A 25,736-nucleotide genomic window follows, 5' to 3' on the forward strand; every position below is an offset into this window, starting at 1 on the left:
CTCCCTGCTCTCAAGATCACAGGGGGGGGGGGGGGGGGGTTAAGTAGTGTTGCTCGCGAATATTCGCAATTCGAATTTTATTCGCGAATATCGCATATTCGCGAATTCGCGAATATTCGCGAATATAGCGCTATATATTCGTAATTACGAATATTCGTTTTTTTTTTTTCACAGTACACATCACAGTGATCATCCCTCTCTGCTTCCAGCTTATGTGGTGTAAGAAGGCTCTAATACTACTGTGTGAGACTGGTGTGCGAATTTTAGCATATGCGAATTTTCGCTTATGCTAATTTTTGTATATGCAAATTTTCGCATATGTTAATTTTCGCACATGCGAATATGCGCATATGCGAAAATAAAACGAGAATATTACGAATTTGCGAATATTCGCGAATATGACGAATATTCGTCCATATATTCGCGAATATTCGCAAATTCGAATATGGCCTATGCCGCTCAACACTATTATGCAGTTGGACCTCCCTCGATCAGACGAATATCCCTTATCCTGTGTACAGGAGATAACAGTTGGACAACCCCTTCTAATAGTGGAACAACCCCTTTAAAGGGTTATTCCAATTGCAGACACTAATAGAATTTCCATAAGATATTCCGGAAATGCGTGATAGATACTGGTACCAACAGCGATGTTGAGAGCCTTATCCCAGGGGGCAAGATGGCATACCCAGAGGGAAAATGAATTCAGAGTTGGCTGCACCTTCAATCTTGTGTAATAGGAGCCACATAAGTAGCAAACAACCTCATTGGACAAGCTTATTACAAGAATGCAGGACGTTTAAGGCTGCATTCACACACTCAGCTTTTCAGTTGCAATTATTGAATATAAAGTCAGGAATGGAGTTGAAACGCGGAGAAGTTTTTCTTTTCAACATGTCCTCCATTTATGATCTGTTCCTTGTATTCAATATTGGCACTTAAAAACCTGAAGGTGTGAACACACCTTTACCTTGAGCCCTAATAAGAGTCAAATGAATTCATGTCAAATGATAAACTCAGCTCTGCAACATCTGACATCTATGCATCGGATGCTTTATGATTTGGATTTATGTGAGATAAAGCAGGTACTACAACTCCCAGCATACCTGGACAGCGTTTAGCTGTGATAACATAGATCAGTTTCCCAACCAGCTGTTGTAAAACTACAACTCTCAGCATGCATTGATAACCTTTGGCTCTGATAACGTAGATCAGAGTTTCCCAACCTGGGTGCCTCCAGCTGTTGTAAAACTACAACTCTCAGCATGCATTGATAACCTTTGGCTCTGATAACGTAGATCAGAGTTTCCCAACCTGGGTGCCTCCAGCTGTTGCAAAACTACAACTCCCAGCACCCAGGTTGGGAAACTCTGAAGAAGATTGTGGAGTCGAAGGCTGTACATACTATATATTATGTAAAATCCCTTTTAATGCAGAAGCTGCGGTTTTCAGATCGCATCCTACTGTGTGAACATCAGCTTTGTGTTCTTATCCTGCACTATAGTGAAATTCTCTCCTTACTAGTCGTGTGCAGAACGCTGGCATTCTCCTAGTACTGCTGGCACTTGTAGTTCTACACCAATTTGAGACAGCTCTGCTACATCTGATATATGAGACTTTATGACTTGGATTTATGTGAGATAAGATAGATCAGAGTTTCCCAACCAGGGTGCCTGCAGCTGTGTCAAAACTACAACTCCTAGCATGCCCGGACAGCCTTCAGCGGGGATAACATAGATCTGAATTTCCGAACCAGGGTGCCTCCAACTGTTGCAAAACTACAATTCCCAGCATACTTTGATAGCCCTTGGCTCTGATAACGTAGATCAGTGATTCCCAACCTGGGTGACTCCAGCTGTTGCAAAACTACAACTCCCAGCATGCCCGGACAGCCTTTAGCTGTGATAACGTAGATCTGAATTTCCCAACCAGGGTGCTTCCAACTCTTGCAAAGCTAAAACTCCCAGCATGCCCGGACAGCCGAAGGCTGTCCGAGCATGCTGGGAGTTGTAGTTTTGCAACAGCTGGAGGCACCCAGGTTGGGAAACTCTGAAGTATATTGTGGATTCGTATATTATATCAGAAATGTCTGGTTTAACAGGGAACATGAGACACTGCAAATGGACAATATTACTATACAGTATATTATGTAAAATCCCTTTTAATGCAGAAGCTGCGGTTTTCAGATCGCATCCTATTGTGTGAACATCAGCTTTGTGTTCCTATCCTGCACTCTAGTGAAATTCTCTCCTTACTAGTCGTGTACATGTCCTTGCAGTTCCTACAGGAAGCAGCGCTTTATGGCCAGTGGGTAATCAGCAGAACGCTGGCATTCTCCGAGTACTGCTGGCACTTGTAGTTCTACACCAATTTGAGCCAGCTCTGCTACATCTCATATCTGAGACTTTATGACTTGGATTTATGTGAGATAAGATAGATCAGAGTTTCCCAACCAGAGTGCCTCCAGCTGTGTCAAAACTACAACTCCTAGCATGACAGCCTTCAGTGGGGATAACATAGATGAGAGTTTCCCAACCAGGGTGCCTCCAGCTGTTGCCAAATTACACTTCCCAGCATGTTTGGATAACCTTTGGCTCTGATAACGTAGATCAGAGTTTCCTGACTTGGGTGCATCCAGCTGTTGCAAAACTACAACTTCCAGCATGCCTGGATAGCCTTTGGCTCTGATAACGTAGATCAGTGATTCACAACCTGGGTGCCTCCAGCTGTTGCAAAACTACAACTCCCAGCATGCCCGGACAGCCTTCAGCTGTGATAACGTAGATCTGAATTTCCCAACCAGGGTGCCTCCAACTGTTGCAAAACTACAACTCCCAGCATGCCTGGATAGCCTTTGGCTCTGATAACATAGATCAGAGTTTCCCAACCAGGGTGCCTCCAGCTGTGTCAAAACTACAACTCCCAGCATGCCCGGACAGCCTTCAGCTGTGATAACATAGATCATAGTTTCCTAAACAGGGTGCCTCCAACTGTTGCAAAACTACAACTCCCAGCATGCTTGGATAGCCTTTGGCTCTGATAACGTAGATCAGTGATTCACAACCTGGGTGCCTTCAGCTGTTGCAAAACTACAACTCCCAGCATGCCCGGACAGCCTTCAGCTGTGATAAGGTAGATCTGAATTTCCGAACCAGGGTGCCTCCAACTGTTGCAAAACTACAACTCCCAGCATGCCCGGACAGCCTTCAGCTGTGATAACGTAGATCTGAATTTTCGAACCAGGGTGCCTCCAACTGTTGCAAAACTACAACTCCCAGCATGCCCGGACAGCCTTCGGCTGTCCAGGCATGCTGGGAGTTGTAGTTTTGCAACAGCTGGAGGCACCCAGGTTGGGAAACTCTGAAGTATATTGTGGATTCGTATATTATATCAGAAATGCAACACTGCATTGCAAATGGACAATATTACTATACAGTATATTATGTAAAATCCCTTTTAATGCAGAAGCTGCGGTTTTCAGATCGCATCCTACTGTGTGAACATCAGCTTTGTGTTCCTATCCTTCACTCTAGTGAAATTCTCTCCTTACTAGTCGTGTACATGTCCTTTCAGTTCCTACAGAAAGCAGATCTTTATGGCCAGTGGGTAATCAGCAGAACGCTGGCATTCTCCGAGTACTGCTGGCACTTGTAGTTCTACACCAGTTCTAGCCAGTCAATGGGAAACCTGCCCGTAAGCCAGGTCAGGGGTCCACCCCATGTCTGCATCCATCACCCTACCTGAATGTGTGCAGCAACAAGTGGCCGGCGGATTTCTCCAGCGCTGGTATGTGCAGCATGTGCTGGCGTCATCAGGGGAGGAGGAGGAGGAGTGTGCACTCAGACTCCACTGCTGAGGTTACAGCTTCAGGGTTACAGTGTACAGAAAAGAGAGGGAGGGAAGGAGGTAGCACAAAAAGTGGGGGACATGAAACAGAGGGATAGATGGAAACATAAGAGGAGGGATGGAGATAGAGGAAAGGAGGTAACATAAGAGGGGGAGGGAGGGAGCCCTCCTCCCCACTACACACTATATATAAGAAAGAGTTTACCATCCACTGCACAAAACACAGCAGCGCTGACGACTACAACCATCACCAACAACAACTCCCACCATCCTGCTGCCATCTAAGTCCCTGTTATCTACTTCTTCTAGAAGGGAGGTCATCCAGACAGGTGAGACTCTCAGGGAGTGATGCTGAATGTAACAGTTTGTTATTTATTGTGTGTATTTATTTGTTTGTTTTATTTCTTTATTATGTGTTTACTGTGTGAAACAAAACAAACATAAAGCTCCCAATAACAAGCAGATGCACAGTTGTGGCAGATGTTCCCATAAGCAGGTGCAGGAGTTTGTAGACAGAATTTAGTATGGTGACTTGGCTTCCTCACTATAGAATTGTTTTTTTGGTTTGGTTTTTTGCACCCATCACTTATCTGTTCCGTTCATTTCAAGCCTCAGCTTCCTGGGTGACTTTGGAGCTGCCCAGGATAGCCTTATATGCAGGGAACATAAAAACAGAAGGCAACAGGTGGGTGGACTGTGAGCTGCTTTCTCTTGGCTGATCTCCTCTGGCTCCTAAGTGCAAGCTGCTTTATCTGCATTCAGCTTTTGTGTCTGACAGCTAAGCTATCTGTCTGCTTGTTCCAAAAATCTTCAAATCCAACCCCTTGTGTCATATGTTATCCAGCATGCATCTCTTATCTGTCCTCCATGCCAGCTATGTGCCAGTCCTTTAAGTGTGCGGAGTATGATATAAGAATGTGTTGCAGACAGGTGTCCTGATAAGAAACCTTATCTCATCCCTTGGCACCCTGGCCACGATGGACGAAGGTCAGCTGTTATAGGACGTGGTGTTGCCCTAAGGCTTGAATCCTCAGCCACCTTTCACTCATTGTTAATTCAGGATGGAGGTAAATAATGATTTGGGGGGGTCATAATCTTTGCTATAGGAAGATATGTGTATGTAGGATCAGTATTGTTCTCCAGAATGTGTCATTTCAGCCCGTTGAGCACTATAAAATAGCAAAATGTACTTGTCCTGTAAGGCTGGGTTCACACCACGTTTTTCAAATACGGTAACCGTATACAGTTTTCCACAAAAAAACGTATACGACCGTATCCGAAACTGTATGCATAGAGAATGCATTGTAAACCGTATTCCAAATGTTATGTACGGTTGCATCCGTTTTGCCTCGGATACGATTTTGCCAATTTTTCAACCGTAGGCAAAAAACGCTGTCGACCACGTTTTTGCCTCCGGTTGGAAAACCGTATGCGAACCGTATGCGGTTCTTTTAACATTGTTGTCTATGAGAACTGTACACAGAATTTCAGAATACGGTTGCACACGGTTTTTCTAATCCGTTTTTGGAGTTGACACATGCGCAGATTGGAATTTCAATAGAACAATAGTAACTTTATTAAATTGCTGGAAAACTAATTCCAACAAAATAGCAAAACCGTTGGCAAAAACTGATGCAAACGGATAGAACCGTACGTACGTTTTGGAACCGTATACGGGGAAAAACCGTATACGTTTTAATTTGGAGTCATACGGTTGCATACGGTTTTTGCCATACGTTTTTTAGCGAAAAACCGTATACGGTAACCGTATTTGAAAAACGTGGTGTGAACCCAGCCTAAGGTAGTATTCCCCAACCTGCGGCTCTCAAGCTGTTGCCTACTACTGTTGGAGGTGGAGTTTTGCAAGAACAGGATGGAGAACACTACTTTTAATGTATCTGATCTTTTTAGCTTTCAATGACTCATTAATGTAAAAGGATGTTTGCACTTTGTGGTTGATCTCTATTGGGTTACATTTCTCTCATCTGTCTGTAGTTGGTGAAGGTTTACCTACATACTTTGTTTAATCTCATGTCAGATCTTAAACTAAACATAAAATGTACATTTCATATCAGTTGAATGGTGTTCTGTTTACACCAGGATAAAAAGAATGGACAAGGGGAAATGAGATTTAAGAATGTCCTGATGACTTCTGGTTCATCAAGCTTTTATCTCACTGATTTTTGTATTTCAGGGTCTTTAGTATTTGCAGACGACCAGATACCAATAACTATAAGAACTCAGTATATCTTAATTAGAAATGGGGGGTCTCTACACATTGGATCAGCCCAATGTCCCTATACCTCTGATGCAACCATATCTCTCTATGGAAAGTCCACCGAGGGGGATGACATAGATGACTTTGGAAAGAAATTTATTGGTGTAGATAAAGGAGGAATCTTGGAACTGCATGGAAGAAGACCTTTATCATGGACACAGCTAGATGCAACTCTGCATTCTGGTGGCCTCCCTTATGGATCATACAAATGGGAGAAACACTGGGGAAGCCGAGGTATCAATATAAGGATTATTGATCCAGAAACTGGTCAGGTTGAAGCTGCTGACAGATTTGATACCCACATGTTTCTGGAAGAAGGAAAGAGACTGGAAGAATTTTTGTCCAAACAGAGTCCTGGTAAGGTGGTGGCTGCAGCAGTGGGAGACTCGGCTGCAAAGAGTTTAAGTCCAGATGTGAGAAGATACTTGAGAGAATTTCTGAGCAGCAGATACATCTATCATCTAGGCTACAGGTAACCTTATATGACCTTATATTCCCTCATTTTAGTAAATGCATGGCACCTGATGTCTCTGTCTACTGTGTCATGACTTTTCACTTTTATTACTACTATAATCTGTCAAAGATAAGTCACGAATAGCAACTAGTACATGTGGAACTACAAGTTTCAGCAATCTAGGATTTGTAGTTTCAAAACACCCGGAGCCAAGCTCCTTAAAACAGCATTGTGGGCTGCATGTCCTATTTAATCTTATTTACTTCAATTGGATCCATCGGAAAAATTCACATTGAAATCAGTGGGGATCTTAATGTGTATGTGTGTGTATACAATATATATATATATATATATATATATATATATATATACAAAAATATTATGTCAGGACAAAAAAAAAACATGAAATAACATCATAGGGAACAAAACCTTGCATGAACATTTTGTTAGAAAAGAAATAAATAGCCCATTCGCACAACGATTAATATTGGCCTGTTTGTTTAGGAATTGGTTGGAGATATGCACTATAACAGTCTTAGGGTAGGTTCACACTGGCGGATTTTTTTTGTGGGTTTTCCGCTGCGTATTTGAAAGTGGGTGGGCTCTTCTCGGCTGTCCGCAGCAGATTTTCCGCAGCGGAATCTACACTGTGGAAAAGCCGCCGCAGTCCCTTCTGACTTCAATGGGACTTGGGGGCGGATTTTCCACAGCATAAATTCCGCCGCGGAAAATGTGCTGCGGACAGCGGAGAAGAGCCCTCCCACTTTCAAATACGCAGCGGAAAACCCGCAAAAAAATCCGCCCGTGTGAACCTACCCTTAGGCTGAGTTCACATGTAGTATTTTTGTCAGTATCTTTAGCTGACACACACTGTTTTCTTTGGATTCCTGGTTTTGGCTACAAAATACTGACAAAAAAAAAAAAAAGGACCACATACTATATCTGAACCCAAATGACTGCCTGGGCCCCTGACTAGACAGTTATTTATCCTTTTACCTGCTAGGGTAAAATAAACATTGATAGATGTGCTAAACCATTATCATAGCCCACCACCTTAGAGTGAGTGCCATTGCCAGATGTGTAGCCCCCCTGCTCAAAGATTTAGGCAATCCCAAATTACTACTGCCCTTGTAATGCCACCTGAGAGGGGCAGTAGTCTGAAGTCCCAATATTATGTCTACCGCTGGGTTTTAAAGGAAGATTTAAAATATATTAAAATAATAATATGTTAAATAATCTGTTATCTGCTACTTTAAATATTCTATAGATGGACTAGAAAAATCCCCAGGGTAATATCTTCAATAGGCTATTTTGCTGTGGGATCTTTAATATAGGGAAAAATGACAGGACAATTGTGTTGTTGTCTGTGTGCTATCTCTTACAATGTCTAAACTATTACTGAAGCTATTAATGAAAATTGTCCCAGAGCTGAAGCCTTCCCTATAAGTGCTTATGTGTCTGCTGGAAACTCTTAATAGCTCTAGAAGTTCTCAAGCAGAACATGTACTTGTAGGAACAGGGGAAGTCTACCATGGACAGCTCCTGGGCGGCTGATAAGATATCAGGAGTAGATAGACACTCTAAACACCAAGTTTACCTGGACATCATTCTATATGTGAAAAACAACAGCAATGTAAGGAATGTAAGAAGGGAGTCTGGGCATAGATGAGTCTGCAATAATACCGGCATAGGGTCTGTTCACACTGTCATCGCTCGCATTCGCTCCCCCATATCACACAATTACACACCTATGTATTTTGTTATAAATATTTCCTTTAGCATTGGATGAATTACAGGGTTCAGTAGATCTGAGACACGCAGGGAATTCCATGGTTGTCTGTTCTCGTCTGCTTGTAGTAATTTGCCGCTCTGACTCGCTAATCCTATAGGGATTTCTTACGTAGTTATCCATTTTAAAGTCTATACACTATGTAGAGAAGCGTTTCCCAACCTAAGGCTCTCCATCTGTTGCAAAACTACTTCTACCATTGCAAAACTACAACTCCCATCATGCCCGGACAGCCTTCGGCTGTCCGGACATGATGGGAGTTGTAGTTTTGCAATGACTGGAGTGTCTCAAGATGGGAAACACGAATGTAGATGCTATTGTAAGAACGGATGGAACGCTGATTAAAATGTATGGTGTTGGGCAAAGTCAACTTTTTAACCCACTTTTAAAAATATGGCCTTATTATGTGATGATAATACGCAACATTGCTTCAGTTTTATGATGGCATCTTTGTTTTATGTGTATTTATATATATTTTTATAGACAGCCATGGGCATTGGTTGGTATCCTGGGAGAAGGACCATTAAAAGTAAATGAGGACAGAAAACACTATGAGAGCAATGGGACAACTGGACTAGCAGTGGCAACAAGAGAATTCCAGACTTACAGAGGAGTGCACTTTACAGTTACTGCCTACAGCGGGTGGATTAAAGGTAACATGTATGGATTATACCGTCACCAACAATACAGTGGTACTCAACTTGTGATGGACATACCAACCTTTTATCGTATAATTGACATAAAGTAGCAAAAAGTTTTTTTTTTTTTTTGTTTTTTTTTTATCATGAAGTACTATAGGAGATATTGCCATTGTATAAAGATTCTTATTCTTATTTGTATATATTTGAGGATAGATAAAAATGATAGATAGATAAAAAAAAAAAAAAAATATATATATATATATATATATATATATATATTAGATGGATGGATAGATGGATAATAGAAGAAATATAGATATATATTAATTGGATAGATGGATAAACGATAAATAGATAGATAGATAGATATTAGATAAATGGATAGATAGGTAATAGATTTATATTAGATACATGGATAGATATGAGATAGATAGATAAATAGATACTAGATGGATTGATGGATAGATATGAGATATATATATATATATATATATATATATATATATATATATATATATATGAGATAGAGAGATAGATACTAGTTGGATAAATATTAGATAGATATGAGAGATAGATAGATATGACATATATATGAGATAGATAGATCGATAGATAGGAGATAGATAGATATGACAAATAGATAGATACTAGATGGATAGATATTAGCTAGATATGAGATCAATAGATATGAGAGATTGATAGATAGATAGATAGATATGAGATATATATGAGATAGATCAATAGATAGATATGAGATAGATAGATATGATAAATAGATATAGATAGATAAATACTAGATGGATAGATATTAGCTAGATATGAGATTGATATATAGATATGATAAATAGATAGATACTAGATGGATAGATATTAGCTAGATATTAGATCAATATCTATAAGATAGATAGATATGATAAATAGATAGATAGATACTAGATGGATTGATATTAGCTAGATATGAGATCAATGGATATGAGATAGATAGATAGATAGATAGATAGTAGATGGATAGATATTAGATAGATATGAGATTGATAGATATGATAAATAGATAGATACTAGATGGATAGATATTAGCTAGATATGAGATCAATATCTATGAGATAGATAGATATGAGATTGATAAATAGATAGATATATGAGATAGATAGGTAGATATATATGAGATAGATATGTAGATAGATATGAGAGATAGATAGATAGATATGAGATAGATAGATAGAAAGATAGATATACTTTTTCTTGATTTTTTTATTTTTATTTCTAATAATCACAGCTCGATAAATCTCCATGCTCTATATTGTTGTGCATATATTAGTAAATGTAAATATAAATATTGTTATAGTTCTTATAAACAAAAATAACATTTGTTTCTGGTCCCCTAAGCATCATAAGCAGCACAGTGATTTTCTTCATTGCTGGACTCATTGGCCTGTACAGTGCAGATCCGGCTGTGTCATTTACTTGTTCTAGGTTTTAACACTTTTGCTTTTCCCCTTCAGGAGTTCCGCGGAATGGGTTCCGAGTGGCAGTGTCCAGGGGCATCATCCTGACGTTAGCGGATGATGTTACAAGTTGGTTGCCTGGTAACAGGATAGTCATTGCCAGCACTGATTACTCAATGCATCAAGCCGAAGAATTCAATCTTCTTCACTGCCCCGAATGTAGAAGCAATCAGGTCAAAATTGATGGTAAGAAACTACTTAGTAAAGTCTCGGCTTATGCTCATTAATCTTCCTTAATTTAACAAGGCATTAGGGCTTCCCATCATTTATATGAGAATAATCTGCATTTTCTACATATTATTATGCGAAAGGATTATTAGTAGATGGCATGTTTACCCATTATAAAAGTGGAGTCACATCAAGTTAATTTGTGGATCACTGTGTACCGTACTTGATATCACAAATACTTTATAATCTGATTACATGCAGCGCCAAATTGTTGAAAAGGAATACAGACTCCATTTTCGTGTTTTGAAATAAAAAATAAAATATAAAAAAAAGAAAACACACAAAAAAATAATTTTTGGGAGTGAACTCCTGTTCCACCACTATAAACAGTACTTAAAGACATTTTATATGAAGTCTCACTCACAATTGGTGACTGGTATATCTGTTCCACTCACGAACAGTAAGTCTGAATAGGTCCTAGTGTCTGCTGCCTTCCTTTCGGCTAGAAACTCGTCCTGCCCGAACAATATTGCAATAAGTGAACAAAAAATAAAAAATAGATTTCATACTCATATTTGTTATAAAGACAAGCTTGCTGTTCACTCTTAACACTGCAACAGTGTTGAGTATACAAATTGTAAAACCAAATGTACATTTTATAACCCAGTTTTGATGTTTTTGTGGATATAAAATCCCTTATGGTATAGTGTAATTTCATATTGGCCACTAGATGTCATCATAGGAGACAAATACTGTTGACTAAGACCATTTCACTTTTCATCTTGCTGTGAAGGTGTTTAGAAGTGACTAGCTGCTAAAGTTCCCTATGTGCCTGTACCTGGTTCATTACATTACACAGCGTGTGACCTGCGAAAATAAGCACTCTTCCTATTTTTAGGGATTAGAGTAAAGCAATATTGAGTGATTTCTTACTTACAAAACAGGTTTAAAATCTGTTCTCCAGGCTACCCACTGTATCTGCATGTTGGAGAAATACTTGATGGAATTGACATGAGAGCAGAGGTTGGACTTCTCACACGAAATATTGTTATCAAGGGGGAAATGGAAGCCTCCTGTTATGGTCATAACTATTGCCAGTTCTTCAATTATGACACCTTTGGGGGCCAAATTAAGGTAAAATGTATTGCTCACTCCTACTAAATATCAAAGACTATAGCTGGATCAATTACTTAAAGAGGTATTCCGGCTTTATACATCTTATCCCCTATCCAAAGGATAGGGGATAAGATGTATGATTGCAGGGGTCCCGCCGCTGCCTCTGAGACAGGGACGTGACGTCAGGGCTATGCACCCTAGGGACATCACGCCACACCACTAGGGGCATGGTCATGACGTTACGTCTCGTCTCGGAGGCAGCACCTGGCACAGAATACCGGGGGCTGCACCGAAATCGCGGGGATCCCCAACCTTTGGATAGGGGATAAGCTGTATAAAGCCGGAATACCCCTTTAAATCTCCAGAATTTTTTACATAGACATATATCAAATGCATTGCATCAATAAGAAACCAGATTATGAAAATCTGAATGTTATGATGTCCATTCTTGGTATCTTGTGAGATCTTAGCTATACGTTTCTTTTTTATATAAAATTTTAATATTTGTGTCCTTTCTTCTTAGATACAAAGGCATTTTACCTCAGTTCACCTGTCGGGGGTAGAGATCACCAACATGGGGCAGCAGATATTAGGAAGTTACCCAGTGCATTTTCACATGGCTGGAGCTGTGGATGAAGAAGGTGGATACAACCCCGCCACCTACATTGATAATCTTGCCATCCACCACTGCTTTTCCAGATGTGTTGCTATCCATGGAACTCATGGTCTTCTGGTATGAGTCCTACAATTTTTTTTTTATATATTTGCTGTCTAATTTCACTTGTTTCCTGTTCTTTTGAACATCTTTTCATTCTCTGTCTGACTCTATATTTTGCTAATAAGCACACTTAAAGGGGTACATCGCCCCTAGACATTTTATCCCCTATCCAAAGGATAGGGGAAAAGATGCCTGATCGTGGGGGTCCCCAGTGGTCTCCCTTATTGCACCCGGCCTTCGTTTAGAGCATCGGGTGCAGTGCCGGAGGCTCAGGACGTCACTACTTTGCCCGCTCGTGATGTCAGGCCATGCCCCCTCAATGCAAGTCTATGGGAGGGGGCATGCCTGCCATCATGCCCCCTCCCATAGACTTGCATTGAGGGGGCATGGCCATGATGTTACGAGCGGGGCGTGACTGTTACTTCACAAGCTTCTGCCCTGCATCGCCAGTAATCCGGTATGGAGCAAAGTTCGCTCCGTGCACCAGATGTCTGGGGTGCCGCAGCCGAGATCACGGGGGTTCCCAATGGCGGGACCCGCATGATCAGACATCTTATCCCCTATCCTTTAGATAGGGGGATAAGATGTCTAGGGGTGGAGTACCCCTTTAAGCTGGCCATACACATTACCGAATTCTTCATAGATATGCACACTTGACTTGACCCTGTTGGCATATGTTATCAGCCTTAGTGGGCTCTGTTGCCAAAGGACACACATGAACCTTGAGCCGGTCCTGGCAATCCTTATTCCTGACTATCATTACTGATTTCTGTTGATGAGCATTTACATTTTATACAATACTGGTATGGTCTTCTCTTATATGGAGACTGTAGTATCTTTTTTCTTCTGTCATGCAGATAAGAGATACAATAGGCTATGACACACTTGGCCACTGCTTCTTCCTGGAAGACGGGGTGGAGCAAAGGAACACCTTCTATCATAATCTTGGACTGGTCACAAAGGCTGGCACTATCCTGCCTACTGATCGCAATGAGGCCATGTGTCTGGCAATGCGAGAAAATGTTCATGGGGGTTATATCCCTGTGCCTAGTGCAGAGTGCATGTAAGTTGTAAAAAATATATTACTCTTTTCTATTGGTTTATTCTAAGATAAGTAATATACTAGTGAACATAAAATCAATACAATGCATGTATCATGTAATTTGGTGTCAGACTTTATAGAGGCCGACCTTTGGAAGCTATTTGTAACAGTATTTTATTACCATTCATAGGGCTGTCAGTACATTTTGGATCTCAAACCCTAATAACAACTTGATTGGGAACGCTGCAGGTGGAGCTCAGGTGGGTAGAGATCAGTTGACAGAATAAAATCAATGAAACAAACTACAATTGGTACTTTATAATAGCAGGTTATCCATTGATCCATTGCAGTGATGCTTATACTCTACTGGCCCTGCCATGTATATTTTTACAATCTTCTTCTATTGACCTTTCCAGGATGTTGGGATATGGTTCATATTTCATCGAGTACCATCTGGACTTTCAGAGGGCCAGTATCCAGAAGGGCATTCAGAATTTACTCCTCTGGGGATATTCCTCAATAACAGAGTACATTCCAACTTTAAGGCAAGTCTACATATAGTATACCTTGACATATAGTTTAATTATAAATGTCATTTCACTTCGGTCATTAATTACTTCCTTTCTTTAGGCTGGTTTATTTATTGGCAAAGGTGTAAAGACAACAGTGGCGAGTGCAGAAAACCCTAGGGAATATTTAACAGTAGACAATGCTCGGTGAGAATTCACTCATTACATTGCAGTATGCATTTGGTCTTTTCAGAATTATGGTTCATTGTGGCTGTGCCAATGCAATACATGTGGCCTTACCCAAAATGTTCTTTAAGTCTGGATAAATCTGAGATACTAGTAATCTCACTGCTTTAGCTTTAGAGAACAAGATTATTGGTGTAGAAATCCCTTAAACCTGTTTAATTTGTTTTTCAGCTTCCGTCCTCACCAAGATTCAGACCCAGCCAAGCCCCGAGTGCCCGCTCTTATTGATAGACTCATAGCCTTCAAGAATAATGATCATGGTGCATGGGCCAGGGGTGGTGATATCATCTTCAGGAACTCAGGGTAAGTTATTCATTGGTTGTCATGTCAATACATATTAAAATGGTTTTCCAGGCTTTACAAACAATTGCCAGGGGGCAGGGATTTGGAGAGTCAATAAAAAAAAAAAAGTTATATAGTCCCTGATGAAAGTGTCCTGATGGCGTCACTATACACTGACCTCAGCAGTCACATGCACTTGTTATTGCTCATGATTGCATTCGTCCCATGCACAATATGCGGTGATGTAATTGCAGGACTTTTGCTGGGAACTCCAGAGCAACGGTAGTGCTGGACCGAGAGCAAGGGGTTAGTGTAATTTTAAAATATATTATATTTACCCTTCCCATTCCCTGCCTCTGGAAAGATTTGAAAAAGCATGGAAAACCCCTTTCATGAGGTAAATGTCTGCCTTGATTGGTTTGGAACCCACAAACCCAGGCTTGCAAGACAGTAGTGCTAACCACTGAGCATTCACAGTTATTTGATATGAAAATGTTTAAAGGGGTACCCCGCTGCTCAGCGTTTGGAACAAACTGTTCCGAACGCTGGAGCCGGGAGCTTGTGACGTCATAACCCTGCCCCCTCTTGACGTCACGTCCCACCCCCTCAATGCAAGTCTATGGGAGGGGGCGTGGCAGCTGTCACGCCCCCTCCCATAGACTTGCATTGAGGGGGCAGGACGCCATGAGGGGGTGGGGCTATGATGTCACAACCTCTCGGCGCCGGCTCCAGTGTTCGGAACTGTTTTTTCCAAACTCTGAGCAGCGGAGTACCCCTTTAAGGACCATATCTGAATGTTTTTCCCAGGCCAAAGTACAGGCCTTCTTATAATAAAACTATTCTTTCAAGTTGTATTGCAGAAAGAAATTGATGCCAGCGCTCACCCTTTATGATGAACAATCGTGATGTCTTTATTGAAGGTATTCACACGGTACAGTCAGATTTGCAGGTAGAGGACCTCGGCTGAGCTCCACTTCTCCCAGTCCCTGCAAATCTGACTGTACCGTGTGAATACCTTCAATTAAGACATCGCGATTGTTCATCGTAAAGGGTGAGCGCTGGTATCAATTCCTTTCTGAAATATTTCATGTCATACATGATTTCATCTGCATCTTTGGTATTGTGCCTTTTCTTACTGACAATTAAGGAGCATTCTACCCCCGGTACCGGGACCTGTTTGTTTCTATACACAAAAAAAAAACTTCTTTCAAGTTGTATCAACCCACACACTCAGCCATTTGTGTTATAGACTCCTTACTCTAACGTTATGACCTTTCTGCTCTTCTAGGTTTTCAGACAATGGAATTGGACTCACACTAGCCAGGTAACAATCCATTTATCAGGAGTTACTTTGTTTAGTAGGACATGTTACAGACATGGGAAAGTTACTCCGTATTTCTCCCACACTTGTAACAGGACTATTATGTTATCACTTGAATGCCGTATTTTCATTTCCTTACCCTATTTCTGCCACCGAGAACTTGCAAAACGCTAAAGTGTTTTCTCAAGGAAATGACCACTTTACTCTGTACATGTTGGCCACTCCTCTCTCATTCTGTCAATTCGCACATCTGGGAGATGCAACTCCCCTCCTGCTACCAAGACTTGAACATACAGAGTAAGGTCCGCTCCAGGCTATGAATCACCAGTAAATGTATGCACATCTTGTACTAGGCTTTTTTTTCCTGTAGCTAAGCTTTCTCCCTCTCAGTAATACCTGGCAATAAACCAGTCATTTTCACACCTCATAATTAAATTCCTAGAAATGTAATGGTTGGGAAGGAGACATGAAAGTATCGCAGTGTGTATAATAGTTTTATAGAGGGCGGTCAGGTTTGCTACTTTTGCTGAAGAAGTTATACGTTCTTTTCTTGCAATAAAATGTAATGGTGACACGTGAGCGTTATTGTATATTTATTGCCTTAGGGTAGGGTCACGTGCTGTATTTTCCTACCCATTGAAGTCAATGGGTACCAAAATTACCGGCAGAAAATACGTAGCAAAATGCGGCACATGCGATCCTACCCCTTAGGGTACACTCACACCTACAGTATCTGCTGTGGATTTGCTGCTGCATACATTATGTGGGAATGAGTCCAAGTCCGGCACTGCTGCTAATGCTCAAGTCCTCTAACTAGATGGTAACGGCTACACCTATAGGATGCTACTCCTTAAAGTCCAGTTATAACAAAAGCACAGTAAGCAGAAAGTTAAAAAGGATGCACTCACCCGTCTAGATTTGCGTGAAGAAATTTATTTAATAGCAGCACAGCATAGTACAGCAGGTAGATACAGAGGAGCAACCTCACAGCGACAGACTGTTTCTTGCACCCAAGCGCACTTCCTCGGGCTGAGGAAGTGCGCCTGGGTGTCAGAAACAGTCTGTCGCTGTGAGGTCGCTCCTCTGTATCTACCCACTTTACTATGCTGTGCTGCTATTGAATACATTTCTTCAAGCAAGTCTAGATGGGTGAGTGCATCCTTTTTCCCTTTCTGCTTGCTGTGAGTACGTGTGAATGAACTCTTAGATATATATTTTTTATTTCCAGTGACGGAACATTTCCAACTGATGAAGGATCAAGTCTGGAGATCACAGATTCCATCTTTGTAGGTGAAAGTGACAATGTAGGCTCACATGGTGGACAGAACAGCTACTGGGGTCGTGGAGGGTCAGGTGAACTGAGGTCGCTGCCCCGGAACAAGTATGTATTGTTCATGATATTTTTATTACTAGTTTAATTACTAATGGGCTGGGGCTACACTGCGACTTGACAGGAGTCACATGACCAGAAATCACCATGTTGCACTGTGTGGGTGGTGCTGTGTCACACCTAAGTTAAGCAAATGGAATTGATCTGTAGCCCCAGCCTAAGCGATAGATATAATGAGATTAATACAATGCACATAAATTATGGTTATGCTAAAGTAGCAGTGGCTATGATGCTATATGGTTGACAAATTGGTAACCGATGTTTGTAAAATGTATAGTTTTTGTTAATAAAAAACATTTAGTTGATGACAAATTTTTAAGTAAGTTTTCACATAAAATATTTTTGGAGGCAATTCCAAGAGCATCCTCTTCTACCACAGTAGGAGAGAAAAATAAAAAGAGGGACATTTATTAACTGCAGAATTTGGTTAGTAAATCTCGCACTCCTCTTAGTAAATCCAGCAGTGCCATGGCTGCCCTTGCGCCCAGCACAGAAATATTAGCCAATCAGGAGCTAGAAAACATTTCCTTGACATTCGGTGCCATAGTCAGCCTGACAGTCAGCCTGTCTCATGAGAGGCTGAGCCCCCTTCCAGTTCCCCCAGGTGCTGGCAGTGTACAGTGCTCAAAATAATGCTAATTTTTGGGCATAAATAGCTATTCTGCTCGAAAATCACCATTTATGCACAGGAATGAGCAACTTTTGGGCATTTGCGCTTCTGGTGCAGCTTAATCTCCCTCAATGTTTCGAATTCTAAATCTTTCTAAAATTGTAAACTTAGACCAGATCGTGTAAGAATGCACCAGATTCATCACAGAGGCTCACTCTATTTGAATATTTGATTGCGCAGCGAAACACGTTGCATTCTGTGTAATAAATCCTCAATTCACCGTTTCTGGTTGTGTCCTGTGGTTTCGGTCAGCGCTGGAATTATCCTGCCCTTTTGTTCTGTGAAGCCTATATCTATACTCTATACTTGGATATTATTAGGCTGGTCTTGTGAGAAAGGAATGATATTGGAATAAAATTTGGAAATTTTTGTTGTTTTTCAATCTAGGACATTCCCCATTCGTGGATTTCAGATATACGATGGGCCAGTCCGACTTCTGCGATGCACGTTCAAAAAATTTGTCCCAACTGCAGAGCGACCTTCCAGTGCAATTGGATTTTCCTTAAAGAATTCCTGGCAAATCACCCCTCAGAATAACATTTCTCAGGTCAAGATGGAGAGAAGCGTAAGTAAAATGTTACCAACAGAGAGGAAGAATATGTGCAGAATTCATGTGTCATTGATATTCTGCACTGGTGTGGAAGCAGTTAAACATGTGGCCATCATTACATAAAGCAGCCTGATTGTTTTTAGTAGAGTCTCTGGGTTTATAGAGGCCAAAACCAGGCGGTAAGCAGAGAGATAACACGCTGAGGAATCTGCGGCTTTTGCTGAGACCCAGTCTGATAGTTATTTGTGTTGGCAGCTTGACGCTTCTAGAAATGTATTTGGTAGCTGTGTGTGTCTTGCAGGTTGGCCTGACCTTTCTCCTAAGCTTATATTCAGCTGAGCTGATATGCTTTTCATTATCCGCAATAAAACAGGGTATTGTTTCAACCAGTTCAGGACTACACCCTGAAATGCCAAACCCGCTGAGTCTTGTAGGAGAAAGACCTTAAGTGGAATGTTGATTAACCAAATGGTGCCAGAGAAGATGCATCTGAAGAACCAGCCATCGTGGACGGAGTCTTGTTAAACATGCTTCGGCTGGCTGTTAGAGAGTTAAGATCCATAAAACTATATGCAAACATAGATCTTGAGAAAACTATTCAAACAAGAGTTAATGTCTGTGGGGAGAAAGCTATGTCCACATTTCTCCACCTTAACCAAATGACCTGAATACTGTTACAAGATGCTGACGTAGGATTAGGTTCCCCACGTAGACAGCACACAAATCTCTCACTATAGGGATTGAGTGGCAAATAATGTGGAAAGAAGAATCAGAAATTACATAGTATTCCATGGCCTGGTGCCAAAAAGTTCAGGACAAAGCACATTCTCTTTCTCTTTTATCTTTGAATTATAATATGGTTGCAGCTAGTGCAGGCTCAACTTTACCAAAAGTGTTACTTGGACTGAACTGTTATGTACAACCTGGAGGTACGATTTCTACCATAGACCTCTCATTTCTTCGTTTATGTAACTTCAGCCATAATTCATATAATGCATTTATCTACTTTGTTAGCTTTCACCAAATACATATACGGTCTACTCTAGGTTAGGCTGGTTGGTATATTACCGTCACAGCCGGTATTGTGGCCCGGTTTTTCCATAATAAAAATATCGGCAATGCAATGGCCGGTATTTATCCTACCAATCCCCCAACTCCCGGAATGTTGCGTCATATACTATACCAGTGTTTCCCAACCATAGCGCCTCCAGCTGTTGCAAAACTACAACTCCCAGCATGCCCGGACAGCCGTTGGCTGTCCGGGCATGCTGGGAGTTGTACTTTTGCAACAGCTGGAGGCACCTTGGTTGGGAAACATTGACCTATACTATATACTACTATATAGTCCAACATGATGGGAGTTGTAGTTTTCATTTGGGGCAGCTGCTGAGCCACAGGCTGTATCAGAGCATGCTGGGAGTTGTAGTTAGTAACTAACTGCAACTCCCGGATTTAATTAAAAAAAAAGTAATCAAAAAGTGACATCAAAACAAAAATGCTACTGTTGAAAACTACAGATCAGGGCACAAAATGAAGAGAAATAAAAAAGTTATAAGGGTCAGAATAGGACAAACTTTCCCCTGTATACGTGTATCCTGTGATGTTACACATATATGCAATAATAATTATGCAAATTAGCATGGCCGGTATTTTTTGGCAAGGAAGGTGGCAACCCTACTCCAGGCAGACTTGAATGCTCAGCTTTTATCTCAAGTTATGTAGCTATATAGCCATTCCAAACCTTTCCCTGCACACCACCGTTCCTTATAGTTCCTAGTGTCATCTTTAAGGCTTCTCAGGCAGAAATGTCCTGCACCATCCAGATGGGGATAGGGATGATGCGTTTCAAGGGAGCCACACCCCTTCCTCAGATCACTGATCTGAGGAAGGGGGTGGCTCCCCTGAAACGCATCATCCCTATCTCTTATTGTTTTATGCTTCGATAAAACCACTCCAATGCTTTGAATTACTGCTGGTTTGGACTACATTTCTTACCTGGGCAACAGCAGCGCCACTCTAAAGGGTGCGTTCACACTGCGGAATCTCTGCTCGCTGAATATACTTTGGCGCTAGGGCCGCGGGGCACCATTGACGGCTATGCAGTGTTCACGGAATCCGTGCAAAGAACAAACAGGTTCTTTCTTTGTGCGGAACTGTTTCAGCGGCGGAATTGTCCGCCGCTGAACTTCTGCAGAAGGAACAGGTCGCACGGAGACCCATTCACACTAATGTTAAGTTCACACTGCGGGATTCCGCTCGCGTATACTAAGGGTCGTTTTTCCTCTACCTTTGTCTACTTGCATCAGGATTGGATCATCTCTTCTCCTGGGACCCTCGACATAGCAGCTGTTCCTCCCTATATTGGTTACCCACTTTGTTGGGTTATTTGCGAATTTCCTATTTGCTCCAGGTGAGCGGCCACTACCTAAGGGCCATCTAAGCCCTTTTTTTCACCTTATTTCCTACAGGGTCTATAGTAGGTAGACAGGTCCCTCAGTATGTAGTTTTCCCAATATACTGAGGGGTAGCTTATCCTTGTAGATGGGCCCCTTTTATGTAGTTTTTCCCCCTATATTTAGGACCCTAGTAAGTAGGATTTTTGTATTAAGAAAAAGCTTGTTGGCCAGTTCACCATTAATTTAAGGAATCCCAGGAGGGTCTCAGTCTGGTAAAATAGTGATGTTATTCCCTGCAACGTACTATTACTTAGTATACCGACAACCCTTTAGGCAACTTTTTTATTTAGAGGAATCCATAACATAGAGGGGCAAGTGGGAGGTTCCTCTTAAGTCTTTCAGACCAGAAAGTATAGATTTGGTTGGAATTGTCTTGTAAGAAATATATACATAAATGCACTGTTCATATATGAGCCCTGTATTATGTGCATGTATGCTAACATGGAATTACTAATTTATAGCATATAACTGCAATGATTTCAAGCAGCAGATAAAATGTATAAAGTAATAAATTACATGTAAACAGATGTAAATATCACATTGCAGTAAGTGTTAGTGTAGAATAAGCAGGATCTTCCACATTCATTTGCATTTCCTGTGCTGGAAAACATTTTGATATTGTATTTATTTCCCAATTCTATTTCTTCACCTAGTGTGACATGTTTTCCAGGCTGCTCAGTAAACAGCTTTGGGGTCGATAACATTTTTTACATATTAGTATCAGATTACTCAGTGTTCTTAATACCTTACCATACGGTAGGCATGATTTCAGAAGTGGCACACATCTGTTTACCCATTCTGTACAAGCCTGGACTTTCGGACCAGTACCATTCCAATAGGTTGTGTCATTTTGCTCAGCACAGTAAACAGCATGTACAATTCCCAAAATGGAAGTGGTTATCTGTCCTATTACTTCTTATTTCTAATCATTCTGCCCCGGACGTGTAATAAACAAGTTGATTTATTCTGTAAGCTTAGAGCTGAGGAAAGGATTGTGTAATAGGATCTGTGAGTGTTTCTGTGCTTCCTTTGCAGTCATCAAATACCAACATTAGTTACATCTCATTTACAGTGTAATATAATTGCTAATGTCTAGTATTTGATGTTGTTTGATATTCATATAGTAATAATAATACTTTTATCTAAGTATATCAGGGGGCAGTACAGAGATCTCTCCTATGATCTCTGGTTATGATCCATGGTACAAACTATCGGTTACTATATAATGCCCAGAACCAGAGTTTAGGGTGTGCCAGGCACTGGAAAAGGACATTTGGCTGGAGTTTTATGAGTAGCGGTGTCTTTCAGCTGCTGTCGGGATGCCTTCTGATTCAAGGAGCTCAGTCAGCTCTCCCAATACATTTAAAAATAAAACACAAGAAAGCGCTCCACAGTGAAACACCACCAGCAGATAATCCTGGTAAGGCTGGGTTCACACTACGTTTGTAGCGTACGGGTGCCTGATCCGGTTGGGGGGAGCGAAAACCAGCCGCTCCTGTATCCGAGCCAGATCCGTCCGGAACCCCATTCATTTTAATGAGCCGACCAGAGTCAAACGCTGACTCCGGTCAGCTCATTTGTGCCCTGTATCCAGTTTTCCCACTATACCTAAAACTGTGGTATATCACGGTTTTAGGTCCGATTAGAGAACTGGAAATGAATGGGGTTCCGGGCGGATCCAGCTGGCATACGGGAACGGACGGTTTTCGCTCTCCCCAAAGGGATCCAGCACCGCTACACTACAAAGGTAGTGTGAACCCACCCTAAGAGAAGGTTGTGCTTACTGCAGGTGGTTGTGTAAACTCACACAACAGTGGTTTAACTGAGTATAAACATTCTGTCTGCGGCCCTCCTGCTGACAGATAACAGACAATGGAAGACTTTTAGTGGGAGCTGCAGGATAAAGAATTGGCGCTGGCTGGAACGACCACAGGTAAGAAAAATGGTTTATTTTGATACAATGCAACGCATTTCACCATGCATTCGCAGCTTCATCAGGTGTATGCCTGATGAAGCCGCGCATGCACCCTGAAACGCTTTGCATTGTCTCAGAATAGACCGTTTTCCTTACCTGTACTCCCAATACATCAGCATGCTAAAGTGTTTTGCTTTACACTAAATGGAATAAAGTAATATATTAAGTAATATAAGCAGATATTATAAACTTTCTCCCATTTAGTATGTCTGATTTTCTTTCTGTTTGGTCTGACAAAGTACACACACACTTGCTGAGCTGTCAGATATTACCTATGTGCCAGAGCCACTGACATGTTTGTCTGCTTTATATACTGGAATATGCTGGATCATACCAGACAGCTCACAAGTAAATCCAGATGCAGTAATAGATTCTCACTTTCCTGGCAGCTCAAATGTTTACAAGTGTCTATGCTATGTACAATGAAGAAATAGAATGGCCCTTATTTAGTCATAGATGGCAAGACTATGTTACGTGGTTTTTATAAGTACAGAAGACATGCTCCAAGTGAATAATGGTGATAGAAGGATTTGATGTACAGATCTTCTTAATTTGCTACTTTTTTCTTCAATCCAAATTAGTTATTGTATTCCTCTGCCTTCCAGAAAGGATATCATACCACATCTGCAAAACGGATGCCGTTGTGAGCACTTGCTCTACTTATTTGCAGCAGATGTACTGCTATGATCTGAGCAGATGATAAATATTTCTTCTAATTCACATATTAACCGCTGCACATGATATTGATAGTTATAGTGGATGTTATAGACGGTGGAATCTGCACTAGATTAACAAACACTTTAAATGACTTCTCCTATAAATGATAATGTGTTCTGACACTGCTAATCCTGAATATTTTTGCTTTCACATCCAGGTTGGCCGCAAAGTATTCTTTGGTCGCCCGGGGCAGTGGTTTGGATCCAATGACTATGATGGGGACAAAGCTTCAATTTTTCATGACTTGGACGGCTCAATCACCGGCTATCCTGACACTTTTGTTGGACGAGCAAATAACTACCTTTTGCGCCATCCAGGATGTCTTACTGTGCCACAATGGAACGGGGTCATATGCACTGGCAGATATGCACAGGTTGGTCCTAGATTTAAGAAAGGATTTTTGTTTCAATCCACTTCTCACTACTTATGTCTTTTAGTATTGTTTATTCTTTGTTAGCCTTAAAGGGGTACTCCGGTATATAGGGGTACTCCTGTATATAGGCCCCCCCTATGTGTAATTTCTCCCCACTGTTGGTAGTTCCCCCTGAATATAGGTCCCCATGTAGGTATTCCCCTCCCTGTTGGTTATTCCAACATTTATATGGGTCCCCACCATATAGATAGTTTCTTCCTCCTGTAGCTAGTTCCCCCCGTATATATATTTCCCCACCATATAGATAGTTTCTTCCTCCTGTAGCTAGTTCCCCCTGTATATATGTCCCCACCATATAGATAGTTTCTTCCTCCTGTAGCTAGTTCCCCCTGTATATATGTCCCCACCATATAGATAGTTTCTTCCTCCTGTAGCTAGTTCCCCCTGTATATATGTCCCCACCATATAGATAGTTTCTACCTCCTGTAGCTAGTTCCCCCTGTATATATGTCCCCACCATATAGATAGTTTCTTCCTCCTGTAGCTAGTTCCCCCTGTATATATGTCCCCACCATATAGATAGTTTCTACCTCCTGTAGCTAGTTCCCCCTGTATATATGTCCCCACCATATAGTTAGTTTCTTCCTCCTGTAGCTAGTTCCCTCCCTTTTTGTTTAGTCCCAAACCATATAGGTAGAATTGTCTGTTCTCTCAGCACCAAATATATGTCATCTTTTACCGGCACCAGTGATAAGAGATAACCAATGTGATTTCTTTCACCTATGGAAGTAATGTTATGGTTGGTGGGTGTAAATATACATGTAGTCAGGATTGTGATCATGTGTAGCCTGGACCCTTATAGTCATTTCCCTAAGATATGGTTCCAGCATCTTCAAGGCTTGAGTCATATGATACAGCTGTGTTTTTCCCAGAAAAGAAATGCCCCTTTGGTTACTGTGGCTTTTCCACATCTGTTCTTTATTAGGAAATAGCCTTCAATGAGATCCAATAACCATTCTACAAGCAGAACAGGTATAAAATATATCCCCTAATACATGGAGCCAGAGCTGGTACAATGTTGATTTTGATTGATGCATTTTATGGGATTACGTGTTTATCATCACCACAGAACCCAGGATAGAAACTTAACATAACGCTTTATAATACAGCACTTTTTCATCGTTGCAATTAATATTCCCAAAACCATTCCATCCAACATTGCCTTATTAGAAATGTCTTGTGCATATTCCCACAGCCATTTAAAGCCTGGCTCACGTGTCCTATTTAACTTCCAGATCATTTCTCTGCCCAGTTAGTGCCAGCAGGTCAAATGATTAACCTTTCATTTAGTGCTAGAAGTCGGCTTGTGGGAATCTCTGTGTTAGAGAATAGACTGTGATGCCTTAAAAAGTCAAATTGTTTTATAATTCCCTTCACTATTTAGAAAAGTCCCTTTTATTTATGGAGAGTCATGATGCTGCCATACACTTTTTTTCAGTTTGCTGAACTTTCCAAAGTCTAAGGTGTCTTGACATCTTAAAGGAGTACTCCACCCCTAGACATCTTATCCCCTATCTAATGGATATCCCCAGCGGTGGGACCCCTGCGATCTCGGCTGCGGCACCCCAGACATCCAGTGCATGATGAATGGCGATGTGGGGCAGATGCTCGTGACATCACGGCTGTGCCC

At 41.2% G+C, this 25,736-nt stretch overlaps 2 protein-coding genes across 7 annotated transcripts in view; both read left to right on the forward strand.

The window, feature by feature from the left end:
• LOC130368387 (cell surface hyaluronidase-like) overlaps positions 1 to 25,736 on the forward strand; it is a 118,329-nt gene that overhangs the window by 67,523 nt on the left and 25,070 nt on the right. For 3 of the 5 annotated variants that reach the window (XM_056571967.1, XM_056571965.1, XM_056571968.1), the window contains exons 4-18: positions 4,773 to 4,913; positions 6,041 to 6,596; positions 8,851 to 9,020; positions 10,511 to 10,699; positions 11,646 to 11,815; positions 12,321 to 12,530; positions 13,373 to 13,578; positions 13,748 to 13,817; positions 13,974 to 14,102; positions 14,188 to 14,273; positions 14,484 to 14,615; positions 15,883 to 15,918; positions 17,144 to 17,296; positions 18,363 to 18,540; positions 23,831 to 24,046. In XM_056571967.1, the coding sequence (XP_056427942.1) occupies positions 4,773 to 4,913; positions 6,041 to 6,596; positions 8,851 to 9,020; positions 10,511 to 10,699; positions 11,646 to 11,815; positions 12,321 to 12,530; positions 13,373 to 13,578; positions 13,748 to 13,817; positions 13,974 to 14,102; positions 14,188 to 14,273; positions 14,484 to 14,615; positions 15,883 to 15,918; positions 17,144 to 17,296; positions 18,363 to 18,540; positions 23,831 to 24,046 (2,642 nt within the window). Of the gene's footprint in view, positions 1 to 4,772; positions 4,914 to 6,040; positions 6,597 to 8,850; positions 9,021 to 10,510; positions 10,700 to 11,645; positions 11,816 to 12,320; positions 12,531 to 13,372; positions 13,579 to 13,747; positions 13,818 to 13,973; positions 14,103 to 14,187; positions 14,274 to 14,483; positions 14,616 to 15,882; positions 15,919 to 17,143; positions 17,297 to 18,362; positions 18,541 to 23,830; positions 24,047 to 25,031; positions 25,079 to 25,736 lie in introns of all 5 variants that reach the window. The other 2 variants (XM_056571969.1, XM_056571966.1) reach the window with 2 other exon arrangements.
• The window catches only part of CEMIP (cell migration inducing hyaluronidase 1), a 130,609-nt gene continuing 108,884 nt past the window's right edge, over positions 4,012 to 25,736 (forward strand). Inside the window, exon 1 of one of the 2 annotated variants that reach the window (XM_056571973.1) lies at positions 4,012 to 4,175. The gene's annotated coding sequence lies outside the window, so the exon portion shown is untranslated. The remainder of the gene's footprint in view (positions 4,176 to 25,736) is intronic. The other variant, XM_056571970.1, reaches the window with a different exon arrangement.

Source organism: Hyla sarda, chromosome 4, assembly GCF_029499605.1.
Source record: "Hyla sarda isolate aHylSar1 chromosome 4, aHylSar1.hap1, whole genome shotgun sequence".
In the NCBI taxonomy this organism is placed as follows: domain Eukaryota; kingdom Metazoa; phylum Chordata; class Amphibia; order Anura; family Hylidae; genus Hyla; species Hyla sarda.